The sequence below is a fragment of the Myotis lucifugus genome, unplaced genomic scaffold (assembly GCF_000147115.1).
Source record: "Myotis lucifugus unplaced genomic scaffold, Myoluc2.0 scaffold_5, whole genome shotgun sequence".
Taxonomy (NCBI): domain Eukaryota; kingdom Metazoa; phylum Chordata; class Mammalia; order Chiroptera; family Vespertilionidae; genus Myotis; species Myotis lucifugus.
Window position 1 is genome coordinate 7883142 of NW_005871053.1, and position 27603 is coordinate 7910744.

Consider the following 27603-nt stretch of genomic DNA (forward strand, 5'->3'; position numbering starts at 1 on the left):
CGGTGTGCGTGTCTCATTAGACTTGCAGGGCGATCTCGATCAGCTACAAGTTTTTCGCGAGGTTCCTATGTGCGTGAAGGGTCACATCGGGGGTTGTGGCACCCTCTTTCTCCCCCCTCCCGGGTGCCCACATTTCGTGGCCCGGGCCTCTAGTATTTAATAATTTAGTGAATATTTAAAAGCACATTCTTTAGAATTATGTAAGTTAGAAATAATGCTTTTTTTCCTATTTTCACATTCATAAAACAATTTTATTCAAACTCTACAAATGTGTCTTCAGTATTAAAGTTTGCATCATTAGAATGACTTTTTAAGATATCTGGCACAATTTTCCAAAACATATTATTTTCGTTTTTACCTAAGAAATTTCAATATAATACTTTTTGAATTTAGTATTCTCTTTCTGGAAGTCTTATCCCAATTTCTAATATTAAATAGGAAGTACCACTGGCACAAACTGCACAGCCAACATCAGCTATTGTTCGTCCAGCATCATTACAAGTTCCCAATTCATATAATAAAAAGATAGTTTCTTTTTTCACCTTGTAGGTACATATTTCTGATTAGTACCATATAATCATTAATTGCATAGCTTTTAAAAAATTTTTTAAAAGTTTACTCATAGTAACATCCAACACTTTTGGTGAGAATGTTCCCCATAATATTACTGAAATTAATGTTAAATATTTATTTTCATTAATTAATTCTTCTAAGTGCTATTTTAAAGTATCCAGGATTAGCATTGATTGAAATCATCTTGATTATGTATGTGCTCTTCAAATAGAACTTTGCTCTTCAAATTCATTATTTGAGAGACTTTATAAAGACTAAATAAAAGGTGACTACTTCCTCTTTTCTGAGGATATTTTTGAAGGGGAAACATTCTTGCCCTGCATTTGAAATTATGTGTTATCCTATGAAATATAACTGATGAAAGAAACTGAAATGAAAAAGAGGTATACTTTAGTTACACAATAACTAATCACTCAGTGTTGATACTAGCTCAAAAACAAAAGGCAAAAAACAAAATGGAAAAATCTGTTCTAGGTTTTTAGAGAAATTAGAGGTTATTAGATTCTTTTTTTATATCATGCAGTATATTAGTATATTAGGCTATTTTTATATATTTTAGAAAAGCACAATTCAGTGTTGAAATTATTTTTCATGCCTATTTGTCACAAGTTTTGACATTTTCTTTCACCTCAGAATGCAAGTGTGACAGATATGTGAGAAGTTTTGCATCAATCACTTTGAATGCTGTGAGTTTCTATAAGAAGGAATGATTTTAAAAAATTGTGAAAGTTGAATGAAGATTAGCAAAGCAAATGTCTTAGAAATTGATAACTTTTGAAAGTAAATCAGGATGTAAGATCAATAAGGATTTAGATATAGTTTCTGATTTGAAGTCTCAAATTATTATAGCAGCCATTGTGCAAATAAAGTACAAATCTCATTTTTAATATATTTTCTAGCAATTATTTTTAACATCTTTTTCATAGCTTGTTCGACCAGTCACCATGGTGCCTAGTGTTCCAGGAATTCCAGGTCCTTCTTCTCCTCAACCAGTACAGTCAGAAGCAAAAATGGTAAACAATATTTTATTTGTTCTGTCCATTTCTTGAGCTGATTTTGAGATTTTTTTTTCTTGTCTGGTTTCTGCCTGTATTTTTTTAAGCAAACTGTCCTCCTGGTGGAGGCTATGAATATTAACAGCTGAAACTAGGTCTAATCATCTGAACGCAGTGCTGATAAGTGGTTTTAAATAGTGATATACATTTGTAGAACAGTATTGACAGTAATTTTGAAATAGTACACAATTAGTCACCATTGCACATAATATACAAAGGAAAACCATATTTTTGAGCTGTGTTTCAGATACTGAGAAATTATTGTTGTTTAAGGAAGGAACGGCAGATTAGGAGTCAGGAGACATGTGTCTTCATTTTAATCCTAACCCTGCTATTCATTACCATTAACCAGGCCACTTTAATTTTTCTGGACTCAGTTTCCTCATCTGTAAAATAAACAGATTAAACTTAGATTTCTGGGGTTTCTCTTAGCCCCATATCCTATAAATTTGCTAGTGTTCTTGCTAGAAGACCTGCAGTTGTTGCCCTTTTTTTAAATTCTACCCTTCATATGTCTTAAATTCCATCTAATGTCTTTACTTAAAATGACTTTAAATCCTACTTTATATTATATATAAATGAATTCCCTAAGAGGCTTTGTCATAATCCCTGAAGGATAACAAAGCCAGAATTTTGAATCATGGCTTTGCAGAAAACAAATGTTTCCTCTTCTCACTTAAGTTGTGAACCTTTGAAGCAAAGGGTAGTAAGACTTAAGAAAGTATTAAATGTATATCAATTCATGATACTCTTTCAGATGATATTCCCAAGAATATTTTTTGGGATTATTCTGCAATTAGGTGTGCTCAGTGACATCACTGAGCTAACTCAGTATGTGGTCTATTTTATTAGCTGCCCAGTTCCCTAACCCTGGGCTTCAGGACCATGGTAAACTGACTCTGTGGTTTGTGGAGTGAGTGTGAAGACAGCAGTTTTTTTGAGCTTGCACAAAGAAAGTGTGGATTTCCATCACAGCTTCAGGAAGAGACCTTACAGGGCCCATAAGCCAACAGATAAGGGAATAGAATATACACCACTCACCTTTGCATTATGCCATGATTCCAGAATAAGAATGGAGTGCCTTTCCTTTCCCTCCACTATCAGCTTGCAGGGTAGCCAGCAGCTAGGCTGGTTTTCCAAAATGCTATACAATACAGTGCCTCTTCTATGCATTGTCATCATCATCTTTTTTAAATCAGTGTGATTCTCCCTTTTACAGTCTAAAATACTTCAGGGCAGTTTCTTCTTAACAGCAATTAATGAATGTATCATTAGGAAATCCTATATAAAGAGCTAATATGCTAATTAGACCAAATAGCTGAACGACCTTCTAGACGAAGCCAGGGCTGCGAGGGCCAGCCGAAGCTGCGAGGGCTGAGCCCCTTGCACGAATTTCGTACATCAGGCATCTTGTCAATAGATAGTTACTAGGCACCTGTTATTTGCTTCACTTCAGTGTTAGTCACTATATTAACTATACAAATTTATACACATAAAACTATTCTATATTGCAAGGCTTTAAATTTTTTATTGCTAATCTCCATTAGTGAAAATAATCAATCTGAAATTGTCACGTGATAACTTTTTTAAACAATAAAACTTACACACCATCCAAATGAACGAAATAGGTGATTGAGGAGTGCAAAAATTAGCTAGTTGTTGGTGGTGAGAAAACTTGAAAATCTGAGAGGGAAATGTGTCACATAACAGTATGTTTAGGTCAAAACTTCGGAAATACTAAGATATATCTTTACTTGATAGCCAAAGAGCTTCACTGGGAATGTTTTTTATTTACAATTTTTACTTTAAACATATCGTACTAATAAAAAATTTATTAGTGAGAACTGAGAATAGAAATGGGAGCTAAAGAGATCATATTGTGCATTGCATCTAAAAATATTTTTACATATTCAGTGGGCTTCCTTTCTTACAAATTAATTCAAATGGAACAAATCAAATTAAAAAAAAACTCTTGACTTACAAGAGTAGGCCATATTTGTAGAAACTATTACATTTAGCACTTCCCTAAATAACTTTCTCTATTAAGTCACCAGGAAATTAAAATAAGAATAAAAGCGTTTTGTATGCTTGTATATTAAAAAATACCAAAGCTGTAACATTCACAGATTTATATATGGAAAACAGTCATTGATGAAGGCCCCCAAAATAGCATGGGGGGTCACAGGTTGGCCCACTCAAATTTAATGATCCAAATATTTCTTATTAGAAATGTGCTAATGTGAAATAGCTATATTTAGATGATTGCCTATTTTAATTGAGATAATAGATGTTGGTCCTTTTGTAATTAAATAAAAAGACTCAGAAATTAGTCTTTCCTTTTTGAAACTTTTCATTATGGAAAATTTCAAACATAGACAAAGTAAACAGGATAATATAATGAATCCCCACATACCCATCACCCACTTTCAATTATTAGCAGTATAACTACTATTTGTATTTTATCTATACCAGAGACCACTCCCTACTCCCATTCAATTATTTTTAATAGGCTTTTTCAATGTAAAATTTACATACAATGGAATGAACCAGTTTTAACTGTACAGTTTTGATAAGTACATTCATGTAACATCCTTATTATGGTATAGAACATTAACCTCTACCCATAAAGTTTATTTTCCTTCCCAATCAGTTCACCTCCCCCAACTGTTCTGATATTTGTCACCAACAATTAGTTCTAGAACTTCATGTAAATGGAATCAATATATATTGTGTCCACCTCAGCATGCGTCTGTGAGATTTATCCATGTTGTTGAGTGTATCACAGTTTGCTTCTTTTTATTGCTAAGTTACTATCCATTGTATGAATAGAATATACCACAATTTTTTATCCATTCTCTTGTTGATGGGCACTTGCATGACTTTTAGTGTTTAGCTACTGTGACTAAAACAACTATGCACATTTTTATATAACTTTTTGTGGATGTATATTTTCATTTGGTCTATCTACCAAAGAGTAGACAGGTATTCATTTAACTTTTTGAGAAATTGCCAGAGCTTTTTCCAGAGGTTTACATTCCCACAAGCAATGTATGGGAATTCCAGTTGTTCCCACATTTTTCCAACATTTGGTTTTGTTACCATTTTTCTTGTAGACATTCTATGATCGTATAGCAGAATCTTGTGGTTTTTATTTGCATTTCCAGTTTGACTAGACTTTTTTGTGATATATTTTGCCCATTTTTAGATTGGGTTACTTGTCTTTTATTGTGTTATATGAATTCTTTCTATATATACTAAAGACAAAATTTTTACAAATATATTCTTAGTCTGTAGCTTGCCTTTTCTTAGTATATTTGTACTATTATTTTTGTAAATATATTTTTATTGATTTCAGAGAGGAAGAGAGGGAGAGAGAGATAGAAAAACATCAATGACAGAGAATCAATGATTGACTGCCTCCTGTACACCCCTCAGGGGATTGAGCCCACAACCTGGGCATGTGCCCTGACTGGGAATCTAACTGTGACCTCCTGTATGCTCAACCACTGAGCCATACCAGCTGCGCTATTTGTACTTATTGTTTGCTACTGTTATTTTTAATATTTCCTTTCACCTACTTAATTGGGTTTAGTTTGCTTATCTTTTATTAGCTTCTTAAAGTAGAAACTTAGATTATTGCTTTAAATCTTTTTACCTTTTAATATACGCATTTAAAACTATATTTTTCTCTGCACACAAATTTGATACTCCATATTTTAATTATTCATTTTCTAATTTCCCTTGTGATTTCTTCTTTGAGCTATGGGATATTTAAAAGTGAACTGTATAGATGGATTTACACAGTATTTACTGTTGTGTCTGTCTTGTGTTCAGCATAGTGCTTTTGAGACTTACTGATTGTTGTATATTTCATTCCCTTTATTGCTGAGTAATATTTCATTGTATAAACAGATCATAGTTTGTTTACCCACTCACCTGTTGATGAACATTTGGGTTGTTTTTGGTGTTTAGATATTATGAGCTAATCTGCTATGGACATTCTTGTACAAGTATTTGTGGAGAAAGATGTCTTTTCTTGGGTAAATATCCACTGTGGAGTTTTACTGTTTTTATCTGTATGACAAGAACGATACTAGCTGAACCAATTACTTGCTTTTTAAAATTTGAAGAGTAAGGCTCTTTTGACAAAATCACTCTAATGTTACTATAAAGAAAATTGTTTCAAAACTTTGGGAAGTATACTTTTAGTTATTTATCTTTATTTATCATTTACTTATTTAACAGATATTTATTAAGGTCCCATATGACAGTTGGGGAAATTTTAATATGACCTGGGTATTAGATGATATTAAGGACTTGCTATTAATTTTGTTAGAGCATTAATGCCATATGGTGATTATAATTATTTTTTTAATCTCCAGGCATACTGATATGTGGTGAAAAGGAGACAGACAGGAAATTATATAATTTCTGGCAGTAGAAAACAGAACGATGTGATAGAACAGTGGTTACAAACTAGAGGTATATTGGACGTATTGGGTTCAAAGTTATATTTTGTTTGATCTCTTTGTGTGAAAACTTTTCATTTGTTACTAATTTTTAACTATTTCCACATGAAAATCTAGATTTCTGGCTTCTCTTGAAATCTCAAACAATCTGCATTTCTTTTTTTAAGTTTTAAAGAATTTAATAGTCCTGTATAAGATGTATTTATCTAATCAACTAGATTTATATTTAAGCCCTTTTTCTAATAAGATATTTCAGAATTATTTATCTCCTTTTTTTCTATTTCAATATTTTTAATAAATCCATTTATATAAATTCTAGAGCAGGTAAAACTAATCTATGATGAAAGAATATTAGAATAGTGGGAAGGAACATGAGAGAAGGTTCTGGGGTATCGTTTTGATTACACAAGTGTGTACATTTGTGGAAACACTGAATGGTACACTAACAATTTATTCATGTTTTTTATCTATATTTCAGCCTCAAAATAATGTAAATATTTAGTTGAATATGTACATTTGCCACTTACTTAAAATGCACCAAAAAATAAGTTGGCTTTATAAATGATGGATAGAGAGATAGGTTTGTGAACAGTGTGTGATAAAGCAATATAGTAAAATGTCAGTAGGTTGTAGTGGTGGGTATGCAGATGTTTATTGTATGATTTTTCCATCTTGGAAAAATATACATTTTTTATAATAAAATTTTGAGAAAGACTCCATAGTGTTTTTCAAAAGACAGGGAGAAAACGGACTAGCCTGAGGATATACATGACAGACTCTCTGAGATACTTGCTGATCTGCCTCTCTAGTTAATTTTGGATGAACTGACCTCCACTCCTAGTTCTTGTGTAAACTGGTAGCTTCTTGACAATATCAGCGAGCATCTGCTTTTGGATCTCAGGTCTCTTTCATTTTCATAGCGCTCCTTGTCTATATTAGAATAAGTGGAATTGGAAGCAGAATGAGAAGCAAGACTTTATTTTCCAAGGTTCACAAACAACAATAATTATTTAGAAGAAAATATTTGTTACCTACCCTTGAAGCTCAGGTACCTATTTGGCTTATAACTTCCTCTGGATAATTATCTCAGTTGATCTTATCTGGCTATTATCTCAATCTTCATAACTGTAATAGGTGATATATATGGCTAATATGCAAAGTGTCTCCTTGGGAGTTCAGCTGGGAGAACCAGAGTTCAATTGCTCGCTATGACGTGTGCTGACCACCAGGAGGCGGCACGGAACATGGCGGGCGACCAGCGGTGGCAGTGGGGTGCTGAGGAAGTGAAGAAAGGAGGAGGTGGGGAGGCGGGGGGAACTGTGTGGTGGTGGCACAGGTGGTGAGGGAAGGAGGAGGCAGGGAGGTGGGGAAACCTGATCGCCAGCCAGGCCTAGGGACCCTACCAGTGCACGAATTTCGTGCATTAGGCCTCTAGTTGTTTTATAAATAAAATTTAGATTAAGTAAAAAGAAGTATATTTTATATAATTTCCAAATATTTTGAAGCTTTTCTCTTTTATGTTTTATTTATATTTTAATTACTGTGGTTTGGTAACATACCAACTTTGATATATTTGTCCTTTGTTTCCATTTTCTAATATATCATAGCTCTCTGGCTAGTTTATGAAAACAATAGATGTTGCCATGCTGTTCAGGTAACATGTACTGGTAATAAAATATCAATTGCCTGGAATGCTAAAGGAATTCTGATTGCGTTTATTTTATTATACAGAAATTATTTTATTTCACACTTCACTATTGGTTTGATACTTTTACCAAATATTATTAGTCTATTTACCCTGTCTTAGTAACATAGAATAAACATTATTCAGTATCTGTTTAAGAATTTTTAGTGCTTGTATGTCATTATCATCAACATCAGCTATACTTACATATGGTTAGGACAAATGAATCTACCAACCTTAGGGATTAACCAGAAATAGTTTGTTTTTACAAATTCATGTTTATATATTTTGCTTCAGTCTCATTTAACAGTTATTTCTGTTGATTGTTATTTATTTAACAAATATTTCTTGCATATCAAGAAATTCAGATGTAATCTGACATTTTGAGATTATTTATTTATTCATTTATTTACTTATTTATGCAAATGTTGTCTGTGATCATCAAGAGAGTCAAGAAAGTCTCACCTGCCCTGGCCTGTGTGGATCAGTTGGTTGAGCATTGTCCAATGCACCAAAAGGTCACCAGTTCAATTCATGGTCAGGGCGCATGCCTGGATAGCAGGTTCAATCCCCATTAGGGGGCATGCAGGAGGCAGCCAATCAATGTTTCTCTCTCACCTCGATATTTCTCTCCCTTTCCTTTCCTCTCTCTCTGAAAAGAAAAACCTATTTAAAAAAAAAACTCTTACCTTCTTACCTTTAAGAAGGCCATTATGTTTTTCAACAGGTACTGACAGGATTTTATCATATCAATTAGATGTTTTTTGTTTTCGATTTTTTTATTCCCTTGATGGTGACTTTTGTGCACAAAAATTATTTTTTCAGGGGCTACTTTTAAAAAATAATACTAGATTTATTAAAGTTTAAAATTTAGTTCTTTTATAAGTTCTCAAGACCAATTTACAAATCTAATTATGTAATTATCACTTTTAAAGAGCTTAAAACATAAGGTTAAAAATCTTTATTAAACTTTATAACTTAATATATCCCATTTTCTCTATGGGTACCTCAGTTGTCTAACAAACTTTTCCAAGTACTTAATAACCTTTAAATTTAATTAAACTTAACAGATATAATAAGGCATGGTTTTTATTTTTTTTAATCTTTATTGTTGAGAGTATTACAGATGTTCCCCATTTTTCCCCATTGCTTGCCTCCACCCAGTTCCTACCTCCCCCACCCCCCCTTCACCACGTTATTGTCTTGTCCATGGAGTATGCAAATATGCATATAATAACCAAAGAGGCATGGTTTTAAAAATATTCTTGTATGATTGATTTAGAGGCTTAATAAGATTATTTTAGCTCTTTAACTAAAATCACAGGAATAAATCAATCTCTTAACCATTTTAAATTGAAATCCAAGGATACTCTGTTATTTTAGGTACTTTTAGAACATAAAATACCAAATAGGTATGGATTATTTCTAAATTTGAATTAAAATGTTTGTGTCATAGATTTATTTTTTTAAGCTTCAGAGAGCTAAAACTAAAAAGACTTACCAAATGAAGAAATGATCATCCCAACTGAAGAAAATCGAAACTAGGTTCATATCCCAGTACACAGAAATTTCGAAAGTTCTCAATGACCAGATAAGTGGTCATGGGACTTGATTCTTTCCTCCATCAGTGATAGAACTCCAAATCCATGCTTTCCAAATGAGTGGTTCCCAGTCACTTCTCCTATACATTTCATAATTAATTTTTCTGACTGTTAACCAGTCTCCAGCCCCCTAATAAAACTTATAATTTCTTCTTTCAGTACTTCAGTTGGATTTTGCTTTGTTGTTTTTTTCAGATCTCTGAAAATACATAGAACATCCTCTCTGTTTGGTTCTACATGTCTCTTTAGGATTCATTTGACCTTTGTGGTCACAATCTGTGAATGACATGCTAAATACTGTAGCAGTGCTGATTCTACTAAAATGACCTGTGGCTTAAAAATAATGTAAGAGAAACAGCAGCATTGGAACACGTAAAATGAGTAGCCCATGTAGCTGAAGAGAAGAGTATTTATATTCTAAGGTAGTTAAGGATGCTTTTGTGGGGCCCTGATTTTCAGAAACATGGGAAAATATTATGCATTGTGTTTGTGTCCACTATAAATATTGACATGAGATCCTCCTTTTCTACTAAAGCAATTTCTTCAGAGCAAGCGCTTTTTAAAATTTATTTTAAGGACTCTAAAATAAAACTTTGGAGAAGTAAGAGTGGTAAAAAAAATGTAGGTGGGGGGCCACAGATATAAGATTATCTAGTACTTTTTTAAACTACACAAAAATTTATAGGACCTATTTTCTACAAAATTGCACTCTATCTTACCAAATTTAGGTATAGGGATTTTGTTTGTCATTAAACACATAAACCATAGATATTTGCTATTTTTGTTACCCTTCTGATAGAACAATTTTCTTATGTAATATTTGTAATAAAAAAGTAAGTCTTCTGAATGTTAATCATCTAGGAGTTTTGTTTAAGATGTGGTAAGCTACCTAAGTGGTATTCTCCAGAATCATTCCTTTAAGACTTGTGTGACAAACTGAGAAATATCTTTAAACACAGTGGGTAGCCAGTAGGCTTTCTGCAGGGGGTTTCTACTGAGAGCTGACAGAGGGCATCTTGGCAAATGTTCAGAAACGTACATTAACTTAGTTAGGCCCTGCATGGAACCTCATGTTCAGCAGAATTCTTCTGACCTGCCTCTGCATGCCAAGCTAATCAGCAAACACCTAATGAGCCTGCTCCAAAGAAGCAGACTCTCTCCCAACCTACTTCATTTTCATATGTTCTCTGGGGGGAGGGGAGACAAGACTTCATGAGGACTGATGATGCTGCAAAGACCACAATAATGATAATTAACTTGCTGAATTTAGAAGATTATGCTGTTAATTAGTTGCAAAATAAAGATAAGTAATAGAGCAGCAGATGGTAGGATAACACCCAGGAGAAGGAGGGTTATTACTCTGATGAGCTTTTGTGGCACATATGAAATATGGATCTGACTTTTTCATAAATTGTTTCTAGAGAACATTATGTTTTTTCTTTGTACTATGATGGAGTAGTTTGTTCCTACTAAGTTCTGACAGATGTGATAAAATTTATTTTCAATAATACAACATATAACAGAATTTGAATAGCAAATTATTTTTAGCAGATTACCTCTTAAAGTGAATGTCAGATCAGCACAACAATCTATCTCTGACTATCTCTGTAGGAAAAAAAAATTTTTAATATAGTAGTTGAATTTTGCATCGCTAAAAACTAATTCTAAACATTAAAGCATTAGTCTGCTTAGAATTATAGAAATAAAGATATTTTCATTTTCTCCCAAACGAGGTATATATCTTTAGTTTAAAATTATGTCAGTGTTTTATTGTACATGTTGGAAAATATAGACTTTTAAATATTATTTAATTTTGTTGAATTTTCAATCTTATATTAAATTTATTGCAAGAAATTTTGATCTTAGCAATGGATTGACCAATGTCTGATTTCTTATTGAATCCTAATATGCATAGAATACTAAATATTGGACAAAAGCTCTAGTTTGGAAAACTTTTGTTTAAAATATGTTTAATGAACTAGGAGTCAACAGACAGAATTTCTTATCCTGGCTCTGCTTCTAATTCAGTCTATGATTCTGGGAATTAACTTCACTCTTGGGCCTTCATTTCTTTGTCTGTAAGATAGTGATTGGACTGATTGATGTCCAGTATTTGTGCTAGCTCAAAAATTATATTGTAAAATAAACATCCATTATATTTATATTTTTTAAATTAATTTTTGAACCAAAGTATTTGTCCTTCTTTAAACTGTCTCTAGCAAATATATATATATGGGTGGATTGTAGATATCCTAATACAATTATAAAATTTATATGAATCATATTTAGTGACAACTTTTTTACCTAACCCATTCTAATTATTTCTGGTTTACATGTATATTTATTGCTGTTTTAAAAAATCTGCATTTCAGGGCAGTGTTAATTAACCCTTGAAAATCTTTTTTTAAAATTTTATACTCAGTGGCACACTTTCCAAGTCAGACTCATTGTAATCAATGTAACAGCATGGAGCAAACATTAGAGCTTCTTCACTGGATGAGTACTGTATACCCTGGGGCAGTCAAGAGAGGATAATGAATGAATACTGATGCTGTTCTAAGTGCTCTGGAAGGTAGTTACTTGCCCTACTAAAGATTATTCAAGAGAGTGATGTTTATGTACTTCAGAGTCTCCTATGTGCAGTTACTATATTTCATTAATTCTAAGAGTTAAGCTCTTCTCTATAAAACTTTAAATGCTCTTCAATTCTGTTTTCTACCTAAGGACTTATAAAAATATTTTACCAATACATGATTTTACCAAGTTTCACATCTCAACAGCTACTTATATTTATGCACATTTTACATCCAGAAATGAAAGCCCTAACCTAACACTAGTCTGGGCACTGTTTATTGTATTTTGATGTCTAATATTCTGTTTTTAAAAGATATAATTATGCAGAGTGACCACCTCTCCAGATTCTCCTCCTTTGTTCTGTTTATATGACCCACACTTTTAAACTCCTATCTTTCTACTTTTAATTCTTCTTTGACCATTTAGCCTAAGCATTCCCAAAGCCAACTACTGCTTTGGTCACTTACCTGATTTTAGTTTTAATTCATCCACTGCCACATTATCCCAAGTTTCTGTTTCTTAGTCACTAATGTGGTTGTTTCTGCTTGTTTAAGAAAGAAGAAAAATAAGGGATGAACTAAGAATTTTACATTATCTGAATTCTGAAAGATGCAGTGTATTTACATAGTAAAATATGTCTGAGGCTAAACCAGTGCTTAAGATGACCCCTAAGTTAAGTTAATTTTTCCTAAGTACATTTTGAAAATACAAAAGTGTAGGAACTCTCCTGATTCTTTGGCATCACCACCCACACATTTATGCAAAAAAAATAGAGGCCATTTTTGAAGAAATAAGGAAGCTGACATTGGAGAAATCCTTTTATGAGTCAGGTACTTTTGCATATTATACTTAATCTTTACCTTAACCCTACAAGGAAGTTATCATTCTTCATTCCCAGTTTTACAGATAAGGAAACTGAGACTCAAAGATTAAATGATTTGTTCAGAGTCACATGGATAGTTTGAGGCAGAATTAAATTCTGAACATTGTCTTTGCAGTTGTGTAACATGTATACAAATATGTATATAGCATACATTATGTATACTAACCAGTGAAGATACTATGACTTTACATATTGTAGTGCTCTTGGCAGTTCATAAAGAAGTACTCTGTCAGGAAGGAAGCAAGAAACCTACCTGATCCTCAGATAGTGTGGCTTTAGCAGTTGCAATATCAGACTTGGCAATCCTAATCCTTTGTGGTTGTCTTTTGAAGCAGTAAGCCATCCAGCCTTATATATATTTTATTGATTTCAGAGAGGAATGGAGAGGGAGAGAGATATATAAACATCAATGATAAGAGAGAATCATTGAGTGGATGCCTCCTGCACACCCCACACCGGGAATTGAGCCCACAAACTGGCATGTTCCCTGACCGGGAATCGAACCATGACCTCCTGGTTCATAGATCGACGCTCAACCACTGAGCCCCACCAATTGGGCCAGCCTCAGATTTTATTTCTTGATCACTCCTTGTGGGTTTTTTATTTTTAGACAAACCCAGGATTTGAACTAGCTTAATGGCTGTATGACTGGGCAAATGATCTCTGGTTTCCTAATCTGTCAAACTGGGATACTGTCCTATTAGAAACTAATTGAACACAACATGAATGGATCTCAAGTACATTATACTAAAGGAAAGAAGCTGGATTCAATTCCATTTACATGGTAGTCTGGAAAAGGCAAAGTTTTCAGGATCAGAAAACAGATTAGTGGTTTTCAGAGGCTGGGTGTGTGAGGGGAGAATGACAGGAAAGGAGCATGAGGGAAATTTGGGGGGTAATAGAACTGTACTGTATTCTGACTGTAGGGGGTGGTTCAGCAACTATATGTGCTTGTTAAAACTCAGAACTGTACACTAAAATGAGTTCATTTTATTGTAAGTAACTTATTCCTCAGTAAAACTTTTTTAAACTGCTGACTTTGTTCTTTAAATCATACTCAGAATCTACAATGATTAGTAGTAAAGGGAAAATGTCCACTAACCAGTTGTCCAGGTATAATTATTGCCTAGTGGAAATTTTGTTAATCTTTTCATATATGCTTCAGTTTTTAAGGGATCTGGATCATTTATAGAAGGTAAGATATGCATAGATGAAAATAAAGAAACTTCAAATTTTTGAATAGTTGTCAAATTTTCTAAATTGTTCTTAGTTGGCATCAATGAAAGCAGTTGTACTGGAATCATTTATATGGGAGCCTTTTTCAAAAGTTCTTCTCTCTTACCCACCCCTTTCTGCTATATCCAGGGAAGGGAGAGAGAAAGGTTACCAAGAATCTGTTTTAGCATGTAACATCCAAGCAGTTAACTTGTAGAAAGTTTGGGAAGCACTGGATAGATTGCAACACACTTCTCATACCAATATTTGTAGCCTCTCTCCTAAAATTTGCACCTGAGTGTGGATCTTAGGAAAATGTAATTGACATATTTCTGCATCAAATGTTGTGAGAAAACTTTATTTTGGGCTCAAGGACTATATCTCAGTTAATAAGAATATTATCAGCAATAATAGTTAGAGGTCTCTTAGGTTCCTGAGGTCTCTTTCATCACTAAGATATATAATTCAATTATAGTATGCTAATTATTTCAAATTTACAGATCATAACAATAAAACTACCCCCCAAAATCACATGTCATGTTCACCGAAGAAACCAATTTCTATTTATTAGCAAATGTATGTGTTTTTCATCTATGACGGAAATCAATAATGTACCAGCTGCTAAAAGGGGTGCAAATAAATATATATAAGTTAATCTCTGCTCTTAAAATGCTTATTGTCTGATTGGGGAGATAATATATCACATATGACACATTTTTGCTGATAAAATAATAAACTTTATTCAGATTGTGTCTTTATGAAGAGGTAGCCATAAATGTCTAGGGCCTCATTCTAACACTAGACCTGCCACACTCTGACAGTGGGTCAGGTACAGTCCAGTTAACTGGTGAAATGGAACATAGTGGAAGGGATAGACTTCGATGTAGATCTGCTTACTGGAGACTGGGAAGACTTAAGGGAGACAAAACCAGCTGTAGGTTCTCAGAGGAGGTTTAGCCTGACAGATAGTGTAGTGGCCTAAAGAAAAAATGCAACATCAAGTCATTGTCGCAGTAAGCATTGACATTAGAGTTGCTTGCAGGGATCAGATGGCCCATATCTGGAAAAGAAGAGATTTTTGGTCTAAGAAACTAAGAACCTGAGAATATTGGGATATAGGATACAATAATGGGGTGGGGGAAATAGGTGAAAGTGTACATAATTAACTTCTGTTGTTTATTTTAGTTGAACAGTTATTTTCAGTCAGTAGTGTTTTTAATTTTCACTCTTTCTCAAAATTGATTAGGAACAAGAAAGTTCAGAATTCTCTAGTAGTACTAGACAAAAAGACTCAGGGAAACTTTCCAAAGGTCCTTTTGTTTATCTTATTGATATTTATAGTGATCTTAGTAATGCAATGAATTATGATTAATCAAAGCTAATTTTGAAGCTGAATGAACTTATGCCTTCCTTTACAAATATCTCTTTTGTTTGACCAAAGAGTATGTTAGGAGTTGGATTTGGGTGGAAAGTAGAGAATTTTTTAAAAATTGGTGTTTGCATTTCAGAGATTAAAAGCTGCGTTGACCCAGCAACATCCTCCTGTGACCAATGGCGATACTGTAAAGGGTCACAGTAGCGGATTGGTTAGGACTCAATCAGAGGAATCTCGACCACAGTCATTACAACAGCCAGCCACATCCACTACAGAAACTCCGGTAGGTGTGTTGTTTTATCATTCAGCACTCTATCATCCTTAAAAAAGCAAATACAGTGTAACTTAAATGACTATATACTTTGAAAAAAATTATTTCTGGTTATATTGTTATTCCAAAAGTATATCAGAAATCTTAGAAAAAGGTAGTTCAAATATTAAATAAATAAAATCAGTCCAGTCCATCAGTCCATCGAGCAGTTATTACTGCATAGAACACCCTATATGTATGTTGGTCTGACATAGCACAATATCCATCAGTACTCTTAAGGAAACATATTTGCTGTTGATTATATTCAAGTAATGTATATATGTATTACATTACTCACACAAATAAAACAATTATTTAATTAAAATTTGTGAAACATCACCAAAGGAAAAGATATGCGATATAGCAGTCGTTTGTATTAGAGGCCCTTTTTACTTCTCTCTAGTTCTGGACTGCCTATTAGGTGATTGATATTTCTGTATGTCTACAGTATATTTCTATAGTGTAAAGGGTTACTGTATTTCTGTTAAATGTTTCAGAACTCAAGAGCTTCTATCTTCTCTACTTAAAGAATTAGCATTGGCATTAAAAAGCGGATTTCCATTTAAAGAAACACAAGTAAACAGCAAGTTTTAGAATGCCTCCTAAGCATAGGTATTTAGATAATTACATTTTATCTTTATGAAACTTACAACAAAGTGGAATGTAGTTGTGGTTGTCATCCACTAAACAACTTTACTAAGTGTCAGAGAGAGGGAAAGTAAGTAAGTGTGTTTTAATGTCATAATTCAGGGGTTAGCAAGCTGGCCCTCAGGCCAAATGAACCCCAGCGCTGTTTTTCTGTATGGTCTGCAAGCTAAGTATGGTTTTTACATATTTAAAAGAAAAGAAATGAATATAATTTATTTTCTTATACTAGCTATAGTTTCCATGGATCTAACTTTTATTTATATCTTTACATTTTATTATATTAGATGAAAGCTCCACTGCTCTATCTCTAGTTTCTAGAATAGTGTGTGTGTGTATTTTTTTTTAATGAAGTGGAATGAATGAGTCAATGAAAGAAGGGAGAGGAGGAGGTACATATGCCTCTAATTAGCCTTGATTTCTCGTTAGGTGTAAAAATATAACAAATGTAAATAATAGCTTTCACTTATAATACTTGGATTTAGCCTTTGCTATAATAACTGAGTTGTCAATTTTAAAAAAACAAAAACTGTTCTTTCTTATTCAGCCAAATGAGTAAAATAAAAAGTAAAAAAACCCTGCTGTAAGTTACAAGGATGAAGTAAATAAAATATTTCAAGGTTGCCTTTTTTGAAGTCAGCCATAGAAATATTTTTCCAAAAGATTAACTTGGAATTATGTACATAAAATAATCTAATACTTGATTTTTATTATAATTAAAATACAGTATAAATGGAATAATCCTTATAATTTTTAATGCTAGTTATTTGGAAAAGGAATTAAATCATAACCGTGTATTTTTTGGAGTTTGTAGGATGAGAAGTAGTTTGGTGATTTTCCTGCAAAACTTACCTTGATCTTATATATAAAATTTTTGCTTGTTATATAGATAAGGAGAAAATAGAATTTTTATTTGTTTACACCATTTTAAAGTATAATTAATTATAGGTAAAAGATTGTTTTCAGACTTCTTTGGATTATGGGCCTGTGGCCACAAAGTGACTGTTTCCTTTGCACTATTTCCAAGAGTTCATTTCCTGTCTCAATATTCAAGTGTTCTGTGGTACAGTTTTGGGATTTGTAAGAGGGTTGGAGTTATTTATTGCTCTATAGTGCTAGACACTAGACAATATCACTAACAAGTGAAGATTTCTGTCTCTGACTGATCTGAAATACCAGGCCAATTCGTTGAGGAATTGGGGGATGAATTAAAATGAAAGTCTGGGCTCCTGTGGGATCCTACCCACCAGGAAAATAAGCATTAATGAACCTGACCCTTAGAAAAAGGCTTACCCTAAATTCCAAAAACTGAAGAAAAGCTGAGTAGAGTCATGTGCCACTAACAATGTTTTAGTGACGGACTGCATATATGGTGGTGGTTCTATTAATAACAGTGATGGCGAACCTATGACACGCGTGTCAGAGGTGACACGCGAACTCATTTTTTTGGTTGATTTTTCTTTGTTAAATCGCATTTAAATATATAAAATAAATATCAAAAATATAAGTCTTTGTTTTACTATGGTTGCAAATATCAAAAAATTTATATATGTGACACGGCACCATGGTTAAGTTAGGGTTTTTCAAAATGCTGACACGCTGAGCTCAAAAGGTTCGCCATCACTGTTCTGTAAGATCACAGTATATGCTTACAAGCAAATGAACGATGAAAAAGGGGGGGAAAAAAACAAGCAAACTATCATAGATATATTTCTGAAAAGAGTTACACCTCCTCAACATAGCCTCAGGCAGGTCCTTCAGGACGTGTTCCAGAAGAAGGCATTTTTATCATAGGAGATGACAGCTCCATGGGTATTATTGCCCCTGAAGACCTTCCAGCGGGACAAGATGTGGCAGTAGATGGCAGTGAGGTGGTGGTAAAGTCTATACCAGTGTGCCATAGTGTCCTAGGCCTTCACATCCACTCACCAGTCACTCACTGACTCACCCACAGCAACTTCCAGTCCTGAAAGCTCCATTTATGGTAAATGCCCTATATGGGTGTACCATTTTTTTTAATCTCTATTTTTATTGTACCTTTTCTATGTTTAGATATGTTCAGATACACAAATACCATGTGTTAAAATTGTCTATAGTATTCAGTATAGTAACATGCTGTCCAGGCTTGTAGCCTAGGAGCAATAAGCTATACCATGTGGCCTAGGTATGTAGTAGTCTGTACCATCTAAGTTTGGGTAAGTGCACTCTATGATGTTCCCACAACAAGGAAATTGCCTAACAATGCATTTCTCAGACTGTATCCCTGTCATTAAGAGGCACCTGACTGTATACCAAAGTATGTACATTCATGCCTTAATTTTAGAGAAACCAATTTTTTAAAAATATATATATATTTTTAATTTCAGAGAGGAAGGGAGAGGGAGAGAGAGAAACATCAATGATGAGAGAGAATCATTGATCGGCTGCCTCCTGCACGCCTCCTACTGGGGATCGAGCCCGCAACCTGGACATGTGCCCTTGACCGGAATCGAACCCACAACTCTTCAGTCCACAGGCCAATGCTCTATCCACTGAGCCAAGCCAGCTAGGGCATAGATAAAACAATTTTTAAAGAAAATTTACAGATTTAAAGTAAATGTGATTTCCCATAGTGAATTTAAATAAGCAATTATTAAATTTTTACTTTAGTACCTTATAATTAGTTTTCAAAGGATTGAATAACACCTTAATGTAATTTTAAGAATATACTTGGGAAAATGTAAGATTTTTATATGATCATTTGTATTGCATTTTCAGTTTCTTCATTTTATTTCTATATAAATGAAAATATTATAGAAACTTTAAAGACTTTATTTAATATAAATAGTGACTTAGTGAGAATCTTATTGTAGCGATGCTCATTTATTTCAAGGAATTTGTTAAACCACTGGGTGATTTTCACATTGCCCCAAAATATTGATATATACAATGAGACTTAGTTAGTAGCTCTCTCCTTTTGCCACCCTTTACTGCCTGTGTTAAAAAGCTTCCATTTCTGTTTATTACAGGCTTCTCCAGCTCACACAACTCCACAGACCCAAAATACAAGTGGTCGTCGAAGAAGAGCAGCTAATGAAGATCCTGATGAGAAAAGAAGGAAGTTTCTGGAGCGAAATAGAGCAGCAGCTTCAAGATGTCGACAAAAAAGGAAAGTCTGGGTTCAGTCTTTAGAGAAGAAGGCCGAAGACTTGAGTTCATTAAATGGACAACTACAGGTAGGGGGCATATGTGTAAATTTTGTTTTATGTATTTTAATAATTGTGACTACAGCTCTTTCCTTTATTTTTTCTACTTAGCCATCTAAATATTGTAGGACACAATGTTGGGTGTGTGTATGTAAAACCTAATTTTATAAACTTATTTGGATACTAAGATAAAATAATATAAAATTTTCAGTACTGATACAATGAAGTAATTTAAAATATGTGTTTAATTGTATAGTGCAAAAGTACTTAAACTTTAAAAGTTGTGATATAAAGTTCAAAGAATTTTAAAATTAAAAATATCACTGGTATTTCTCTTTTCATGTTCAATTTTTGGTTTATATCACAATGATAAAGTTGCGTTAGTAGCAGTTTTGTTTTTAAGTCCTTTTGTTCTTTGAATTATAAATTTTGTTTTGTTTTGTTTTATTTAAAGTGAATATAGTGCTCAAGAAAGGTGCCAGATTGACAGCTTTGGAAACTGAAGGACTCTTATTATCCACAGAACAGGTACAATATGGCCAGTGGCAATAGAAATCATTTTATGCTGCCCTGCCAATGTGCCTCAGATACATTTCTTAGGAACTTCGTGGGTATAAAGGTTTAAGGCTCCTTCCTATTCAGTCTTTGGTAAGATTTCCAATGGGGGAGCACCAAATCTATTTTCTTTCTTCTGTTTTTTGTTTTGTTTTTCTTTTTCTTTTTTTTTTTTAATGTTGTGAACGTTCTCCAATAAAATCTAAACTACCAATCGATGAGCATCAACTAGAAAATTGATGTTAATGAATTGTAGTTATTGATCAGTCTTCTGAGTTAAATTATTCCCAGTTAAAAACAAATCTTTCTATGTAATTATAATTAATGATGAGAACTGCTCTCTCCTTAAACCTTTCTATCTTTAAAGATATCACTAATATAAATGTCTATTTAAATTCTTGGGAAAAAGTTTTTAGCATCAGGAATAGCATTAAACCTGTAATATAAATTTTATAACCTAAAAATTTTTCATATGTGAGGTAGACATTTTTTAATACTGTGTAGTGCTTTGAATATTGGCATGTTAGTTTAGAACAAATTGTCTTATAAAACTTATTTTAACCATTTAGAAAAAATTTAAAAATGATATACCACATCACAGAGACTTCACATATATACTTATATACCAGGGTATACTAAGAATTTATTATATTATCATATGATAAAGGAATTCTTAAGAACTATTTTCATAAGTTTTTAGAAAAAATGTATAAATTTTTTTCCCTCATAAATTCAGTGAAACAGATTATAGGTACCAATTTATTTATACAACTATAAAAATGTCTATTCTTTACCAGGTATCTCTGTTACAATATTAACTTTTAAAAAACTATTTTAAGTAATTTTTAAACTAATTTTACTATTAAATTTTTAAATATTTATATTAACAAAGTGATTTAAGTATATACAGACAGTCCTCGGGTTACGTCGGACTCGACGTACGTTGTTTTGTGGTTACGTTGTCATCTCCTATTTATTTATTAAAAAAAAAGTTTCATCATTTTGACGTATGTACATATGTGCTTTATGTTTTTTATTATTTATTTACCACAAGTAAAGGTCAGGAATTGTTATCTTTTAAATATTTTTTACTGTTTCACTTCATTTCTGCTGTGTATGTGCTCTATGTGAGTGCCATAGGTGCTTATGTAGGTGGGTTCCGACTTACAGGGAAAATCTACTTATAGTGGTATAACATTAAACATACCATTCTTTGTTAGCCTCAGTTGTCTTGTCCAGAGAATAGAGGTAATACCTGCTAGTCTATTTATCTGGGTTGTTGCATAAATCAGTTGAATCAGAATGAATGCAGGTATTTTTAATACATAAATATTTAATTTAAAAAAAAATGTATTACTATTTTCCTTTGTCATTTGGCTTACTTACCATCTTAAGAAGTAAAGATGACTGAAAACTATAAATGTTATATAAATACATGGTCTCATTTACAGGGTGTTGTTGGACTTGAAGTTTTCTTCTTTGACCCAACTTTTAGCAATATTAACAGCTTTTAATGAGATATTACTGTTTCCTTAGTTATACTGCAGAACTGGTCACTATTATTAATAATACTGATGCTTTATTATTGGAAAACCTTGGAAAATTCAGTATTCAAAATAAATGTAATCTTTACTTCATTAATTGCATGTTTTTTCCACCATGCAAACTATAGTTAAAATGTCATTGTAAAATGTGTTGCATTTTTATTGCCTACATGAGGTAGAAATTTCTTGACTGGAGGAATAAAGGCAAGATTTATCTAGGTACAAGTTAGCTAGCACATTATTTTCAAAGCATAAAACTTAAATAGAAGTCAAATTCAAGAAATCACTAAATTAACTAAAGTTATATTCAACTGTAGAGGTTAATACCTCAAATTACAAACAGAACAAGTAAAATCAGTATTTTTATCATTAAAAACTGTGATGATGGCATCATAGTTAAATAAGAAAGTGTTCTCAGTTTTAGAGATACATACCAAAATATGAAGATAGGCAAAATGATACGTTATCAGGGATTTTCTGTAAAACTAGAGGCCCGATGCACAAAATACGTGCAAGAGTAGGCCTTCCTTCCCCCGCCTGCCAGCACCAGCTTTCCTCTGGCACCCGGGACCCGGGCTTCCCTCCGGCCGCCTGCAGGCACCTGGGACCCGGGCTTCCCTCGCAGCCCCGGCTTCGTTGGGACGTCTGGTCTAATTAGCATATTATGCTTTTATTATTATAGATACTTCTGCAAGCCCAGCCGGTGTGACTCAGTGGTTGAGGTCTCTCAATCCCCATTTGGGAGTCTGCAGGAGGCAGCTGATCAATGATTCTCTGTCATTGATGTTTCTATCTCTCCCTCTCCCTTCTGCTCTGGGGTCAATAAAATTTTATTAAAAAAATACTTCTGCAAAAAAAAGAGAATAAGGTTCATTTGTATATATTAACCTGGGAAAATGTCTGTAATACATTGTTGTGGGCAAAAAGAAAGTTGCTGAAAACAGTCTAAACATCCATCAGTGGATGAGTGGATAAATAAATTGTGGTATATACATACAATGGGATATTATTTAGGCATAAAAAGGACTTAAAGTACATGCTAAAATGTGGATGAACCTCAAAACATGCTTAAGTAAAAGAAGCTATACACAAAGTCACATATTACCTGACTCTTTGTATGAAATATCTAGAGCAGATAAATGCATAGAGACAAAATGCAAATTGGTCATTGCAGGAGACGGGGGAAAAGGAAAGGGAGAAACTGGTTAATGGGTAATGGGTTTTATTTTAGAGTGACAGAGATGTTTTATAAGTAGACAAAGGTGGTTGCACAACATGGTAAATGTACGAAATGCCATTGAATTAATTCACTTTAAAATGGTTAATTCTATATTATGGGAATTTCACTTCAATAAATTACTCAATAAAAAGTTAGTTGCATACTAAAATATATACCATAAATCTTTTTCATTAGTAAAAGGTTTATAGTTAAGTTAGATGGATAAATGTGTAGGTATGGAAATCATATAGTAACGAATCTCTACATATAGGTAAAATTTTAGGAAAGACATGTACCAGGATGTAACAGTAGTAAAGAGAAGAGAGGGTATGGGGAAGTATGGATGGTTTGGGAAGAAAAGGCACTTCAATTATGACTTTATTATTTCAAGTGGATGTGTGATTTTGATTTTTATTGTTTATAGTTATTTGTCAAACAAAATAAAAAGTTTTAAAATAGTGACAGACCATAGTTTTCAGAGTGTGAAGAGTTAACATGCTTATAGTAGATTCAGGGAGAAAAAAAATTTTTTTCAGTCTCCCAACAGCAAAATCACTAGCTGTGAAGAATAGAATGACTTGTAAAGAAAATTGAATGTAAAAGAAATAATTAAACTGTAGTTTATGTGAACACATTCATCAATTCTACATTTTTTAAATAATCCTTCATGTGACATACAGGCTTAGCTGATTGGTGTAGTGGGCAGTAATGATTCATGGTTACTTATATATTACATAAAATAAAAGATTTAATGAATGTTGAGGTATGACTGTTAATATTTTTACCAAACACATATTAGATTTTTAGAAATATTAATTATTCAACCTTATTGCCCCAGTCATGAAATTTAACTATATTTTAGCTTTCTAAAATCATTGCTAAAAAGGCAATTTTATCAAATTGTATTAGAAACATTTGTGATAATATAGACCAAGAATTGGGTGCTGTTAATTATAACATATTTTTAAGGTAATACATGATTTTGTTGTCTTTTATTTAAAACTAGTAGCCCAGTGCATGAAATTCATGCAGGGGGGGCGGGGGAGAGGGTGTCCCTCAGCCCGGCCTGCACCTTCCCCATTCTGGGACTGCTGGACATCCCTCTCACAATCCAGGACCGCTGGCTCCTAACTGCTTGCTTGCCAGCCTGATTGCCCACAACTGCCCTCCCCTGCTGTGACCTGCCTCCTCTGCCGGGACCCGCCTCCTCCGTGTGAGGCGGCGGAGATGCTGGGACTGGCCTCCTCCACACTGCATGGAGCCACAGGACCCCCAGGCCTCACCGTATGGAGCAGCCACCGGGCCCCGCCTCCGCTGTGCGCGTGGCCATCATCTTGTGGCAGCCATCTTGTGACAACATGGCACACGAGGGCCACCTAGGCTTTTATTAGTATAGATGCTTTTAACCTCGTATGCCTTTGTCTTTCAGTTACACTCATTTTGGGGGTTAGTTTTCAGTTTACAACTTCAGCATGTTTCCTCTATGAACTAAAGTCAGACTAACTCAACAATTACTCTGTGGATAAAACTTGGGAATTTTGTTGTGGATTTTGCTTTTAAAACTTAGGTATTGCAAAATGTATGTGGAATAAGAGGTTCAATAAATTAATAGAAGCATTCTTTGATAGCTGGATACATGAGGAGTTTTCACTCATAAGTTAGTGATATGGAAAAGGTTTTGCTTATTGGTCCATTGACATTAAAGGAATAGGATCAAATCTTTAGTATTTATAATTTGAAATAGAAAAGAATAGCAACAATTCAAGATGGTATACAATGTTTTAATTCCTAAAAAAAATATGATATTACTATCTTCCTCTGCCCCCCACCCCCTTAGTATTTTATCTAGAGAAGGGGGTAACGGTAATAGTGATGCCACCTGTACCTCTTGCATTTTATTAAGAGTTTGAGACCTAGTATTTGTTTTTACTAGCCTTTATAAAAAATCTTTCTAAGCCTTTACTTTCTCATCAGTCAAAGTCATGAAATACTTTATAAGTGAGAGAGGATATAGAAAAGTATTCTGTAACTGTGCTATGCAAATACTAGTTATTATTTGTTCTGTCATTAAGCATAAGTGCTTAATCTGTGCAGGGCATGTTATTAGACACAGGGAATATAATAGTGAAAAAGACATTGTCCTTGAACTTATAAAATTTGTGGTCTAGCAGAGGAGACAAACATGAAGCAAGAAATCAAAGTATGAGAAGAAGAGACAGGTCATTCACGTTCATTTTGCAAAATATTTTCAAAATAGAACCCCATCATCTATATTTCTGTTGTAGACAACTATTTTATTCTCAAGTGTAGGTTTTGCATCCATGACAACCTTTGGAGCTGTGTGGTGAGAATCTTGATATTTGATCATTGATTTTTCTGAAGACTAAACATGAGAAAAATTTGATCTTCAGCAATGAGAAATTCCCCAAAGAAGAAATCATCTAACATTATTTCTTTAATTTTGAGAATAGTGGCTGAACTAGTAAGTTAAAGATCATAAATTTATGGGATGCCTATGGTCATCAAGATGTGGCCAGATATCCGTGAGAAATTTTGACTGATTAGTCTGATCTGATTTTATCAGTCTGATCTGCTGCAGATAATCTGCTGCAGATAAACTGTAAAAAACAACAACAAAAAAAACAACTTGTTTATTAGTATATAATTTTCGAGTAGCTAAAAATAGAATGGAGCAATGGTAAGAAAATGCCAAAATAATTTACATTTTATTTTAAACCAAAATAATAAATTTTTCAGCATTGCTTTATCTTAACAAATAGGTTTTACTTTGATTAGAAAAAAAATCAATAATTGCTCACATTTGAATGAGACTTGGACATTTTCAAAATGTTTCCATGTCCTTTATTTCACTTCGCCTCTTTTTGGTATTTTTTACCTCCTGGACGTAGAATTTCCATGGTCCTCTCTAAATATAGCTATGTACTCAGTCTGTGCCAGCCTGTGCTGTGCTCTGGGGATTCAAAGAGCAAGATAATCTGCCCTTGAGAAAATCCCAGTCTGGCAGGGGTGGCAAACAAATAAACCAAAAATTAGAATCCAATGTCCTAAGTACTGTGTTAATACACACACACGTATAAGTATATGGGGTTGTGGGAACAAAGCAATGGGCATCTCACTTCTTTTTCTTTTTTTAATATATTTTATTGATTTTTTTACAGAGAGGAAGGGAGAGGGATAGAGAGTTAGAAATATCAATGAGAGAGAAATATCGATCAGCTGCCTCCTGCACACCCCGCAACCAAGGTACATGCCCTTGACCGGAATAGAACCTGGGACTTTTCAGTCCACAGGCCGACTCTCTATCCACTGAGCCAAACCGGTTACAGCCTCAATTCTTTTTCTATGCAAACTTATGCTGTACTGAGTTGACTTAAAGATGAGTAAAATAATTAGCAAGACAAAAAGGAAAGGACAGATTTTCTAGTTAGAGATAACATTATGTGTTTAGTTAGCTATACAAATTTTCATTTTTATAGTAAAAATGATTAAATATTGATTATATCATAGGTTCACACTAATGTGTAGGGTAGCTACAGGTACCAGATTATAAAATATTGTGTATGCTTGACGTACCCATCCAGCCCTATGTTATATTTTAGAAATTAATGAAAGAAACTTGTAGATACAAGTCTCAAAATCAAGCTGACACAGCAGACAGGAAACTTTCTTGGAAGGTATATATTGGGTTATTCATAAAATGGTTTCTCATCAACTGTGTCATTAATAAAGAGCTATACTTAGCAATATTGACACTGATGCAGTATTTCATAGAAATAAGTTTCCTAAATAACAGTTTATTTTTAAGGCAAAACTTTTGCTTTCCCTTTTGTACTTTGATCACTCTAAACCAGGGGTGGGCAAACTTTTTGACTCGAGGCCCACAATGGGTTCTTAAACTGGACCGGAGGGCCGGAACAAAAACATGGATGGAGTGTTTGTGTGAACTAATATAAATTCAAAGTAAACATCATTACATAAAAGGGTACGGTCTTTTTTTTTTTTTTTTAGTTTTATTCATTTCAAACGGGCCGGATCCGGCCCGCGGGCCATAGTTTGCCCACGGCTGCTCTAAACCCATTCTTGTCTCAAATAGAATATTCTAAACAATTTAACCTTTTTATTAATGGTTCAGTTTTATTATGAGCATCAATTTTTGTTTTGTGCTTTAACACAGTGTTGCAGTTCATTATTATTGGGGTGTGAGGAACTATTTGACCTAACAGACTTGCCTTTAGATTGCTTAATTTTTATTCTTTTGATTTTTTGTTTGTCATTAATCACATCAGGAGACCTAATGAGTCTAATCTGCTAAATTATTTTACATTAAGCTTTCTGCATAAGAGACTCAGGGGTGGAAAATGAAGTGCCTGAGCTTTGTGTACACCCTTTTGCTATATTTCTTCATTTAATTTTGGGTTCATGGATGAAATCTGCATAGTTAAGGTTAATGTAAGTTAAAATAAGTAGAGGTATTTGTAAATTAAGATTTTTATGTTATCAATTTGTTAAACTCATATTATTTCTAACTCTTTAGCATTGATAATTATCACTAATCTATATGTCTTTAATATTTGTGGGTGACCCAACAAAATTAACTGGATACTCAATTTGGAACTTTTACAGAGAATTTTCCAGATTAATGTATCCAATACAATAGCTGACTTGCTTTTTTTGTAATAAGGAATAGTACAAATC

The 27603-nt window shown here is 33.5% G+C and overlaps 1 protein-coding gene across 3 annotated transcripts in view; it reads left to right on the plus strand.

The window, feature by feature from the left end:
• Nucleotides 1-27603, plus strand: part of ATF2 (activating transcription factor 2) — a 75113-nt gene that overhangs the window by 38453 nt on the left and 9057 nt on the right. For 2 of the 3 annotated variants that reach the window (XM_006083094.3, XM_023744700.1), the window contains 3 exons: nucleotides 1500-1586; nucleotides 15563-15712; nucleotides 19393-19599. In XM_006083094.3, the coding sequence (XP_006083156.3) occupies nucleotides 1500-1586; nucleotides 15563-15712; nucleotides 19393-19599 (444 nt within the window). The remainder of the gene's footprint in view (nucleotides 1-1499; nucleotides 1587-15562; nucleotides 15713-19392; nucleotides 19600-27603) is intronic. The other variant, XM_023744694.1, reaches the window with a different exon arrangement.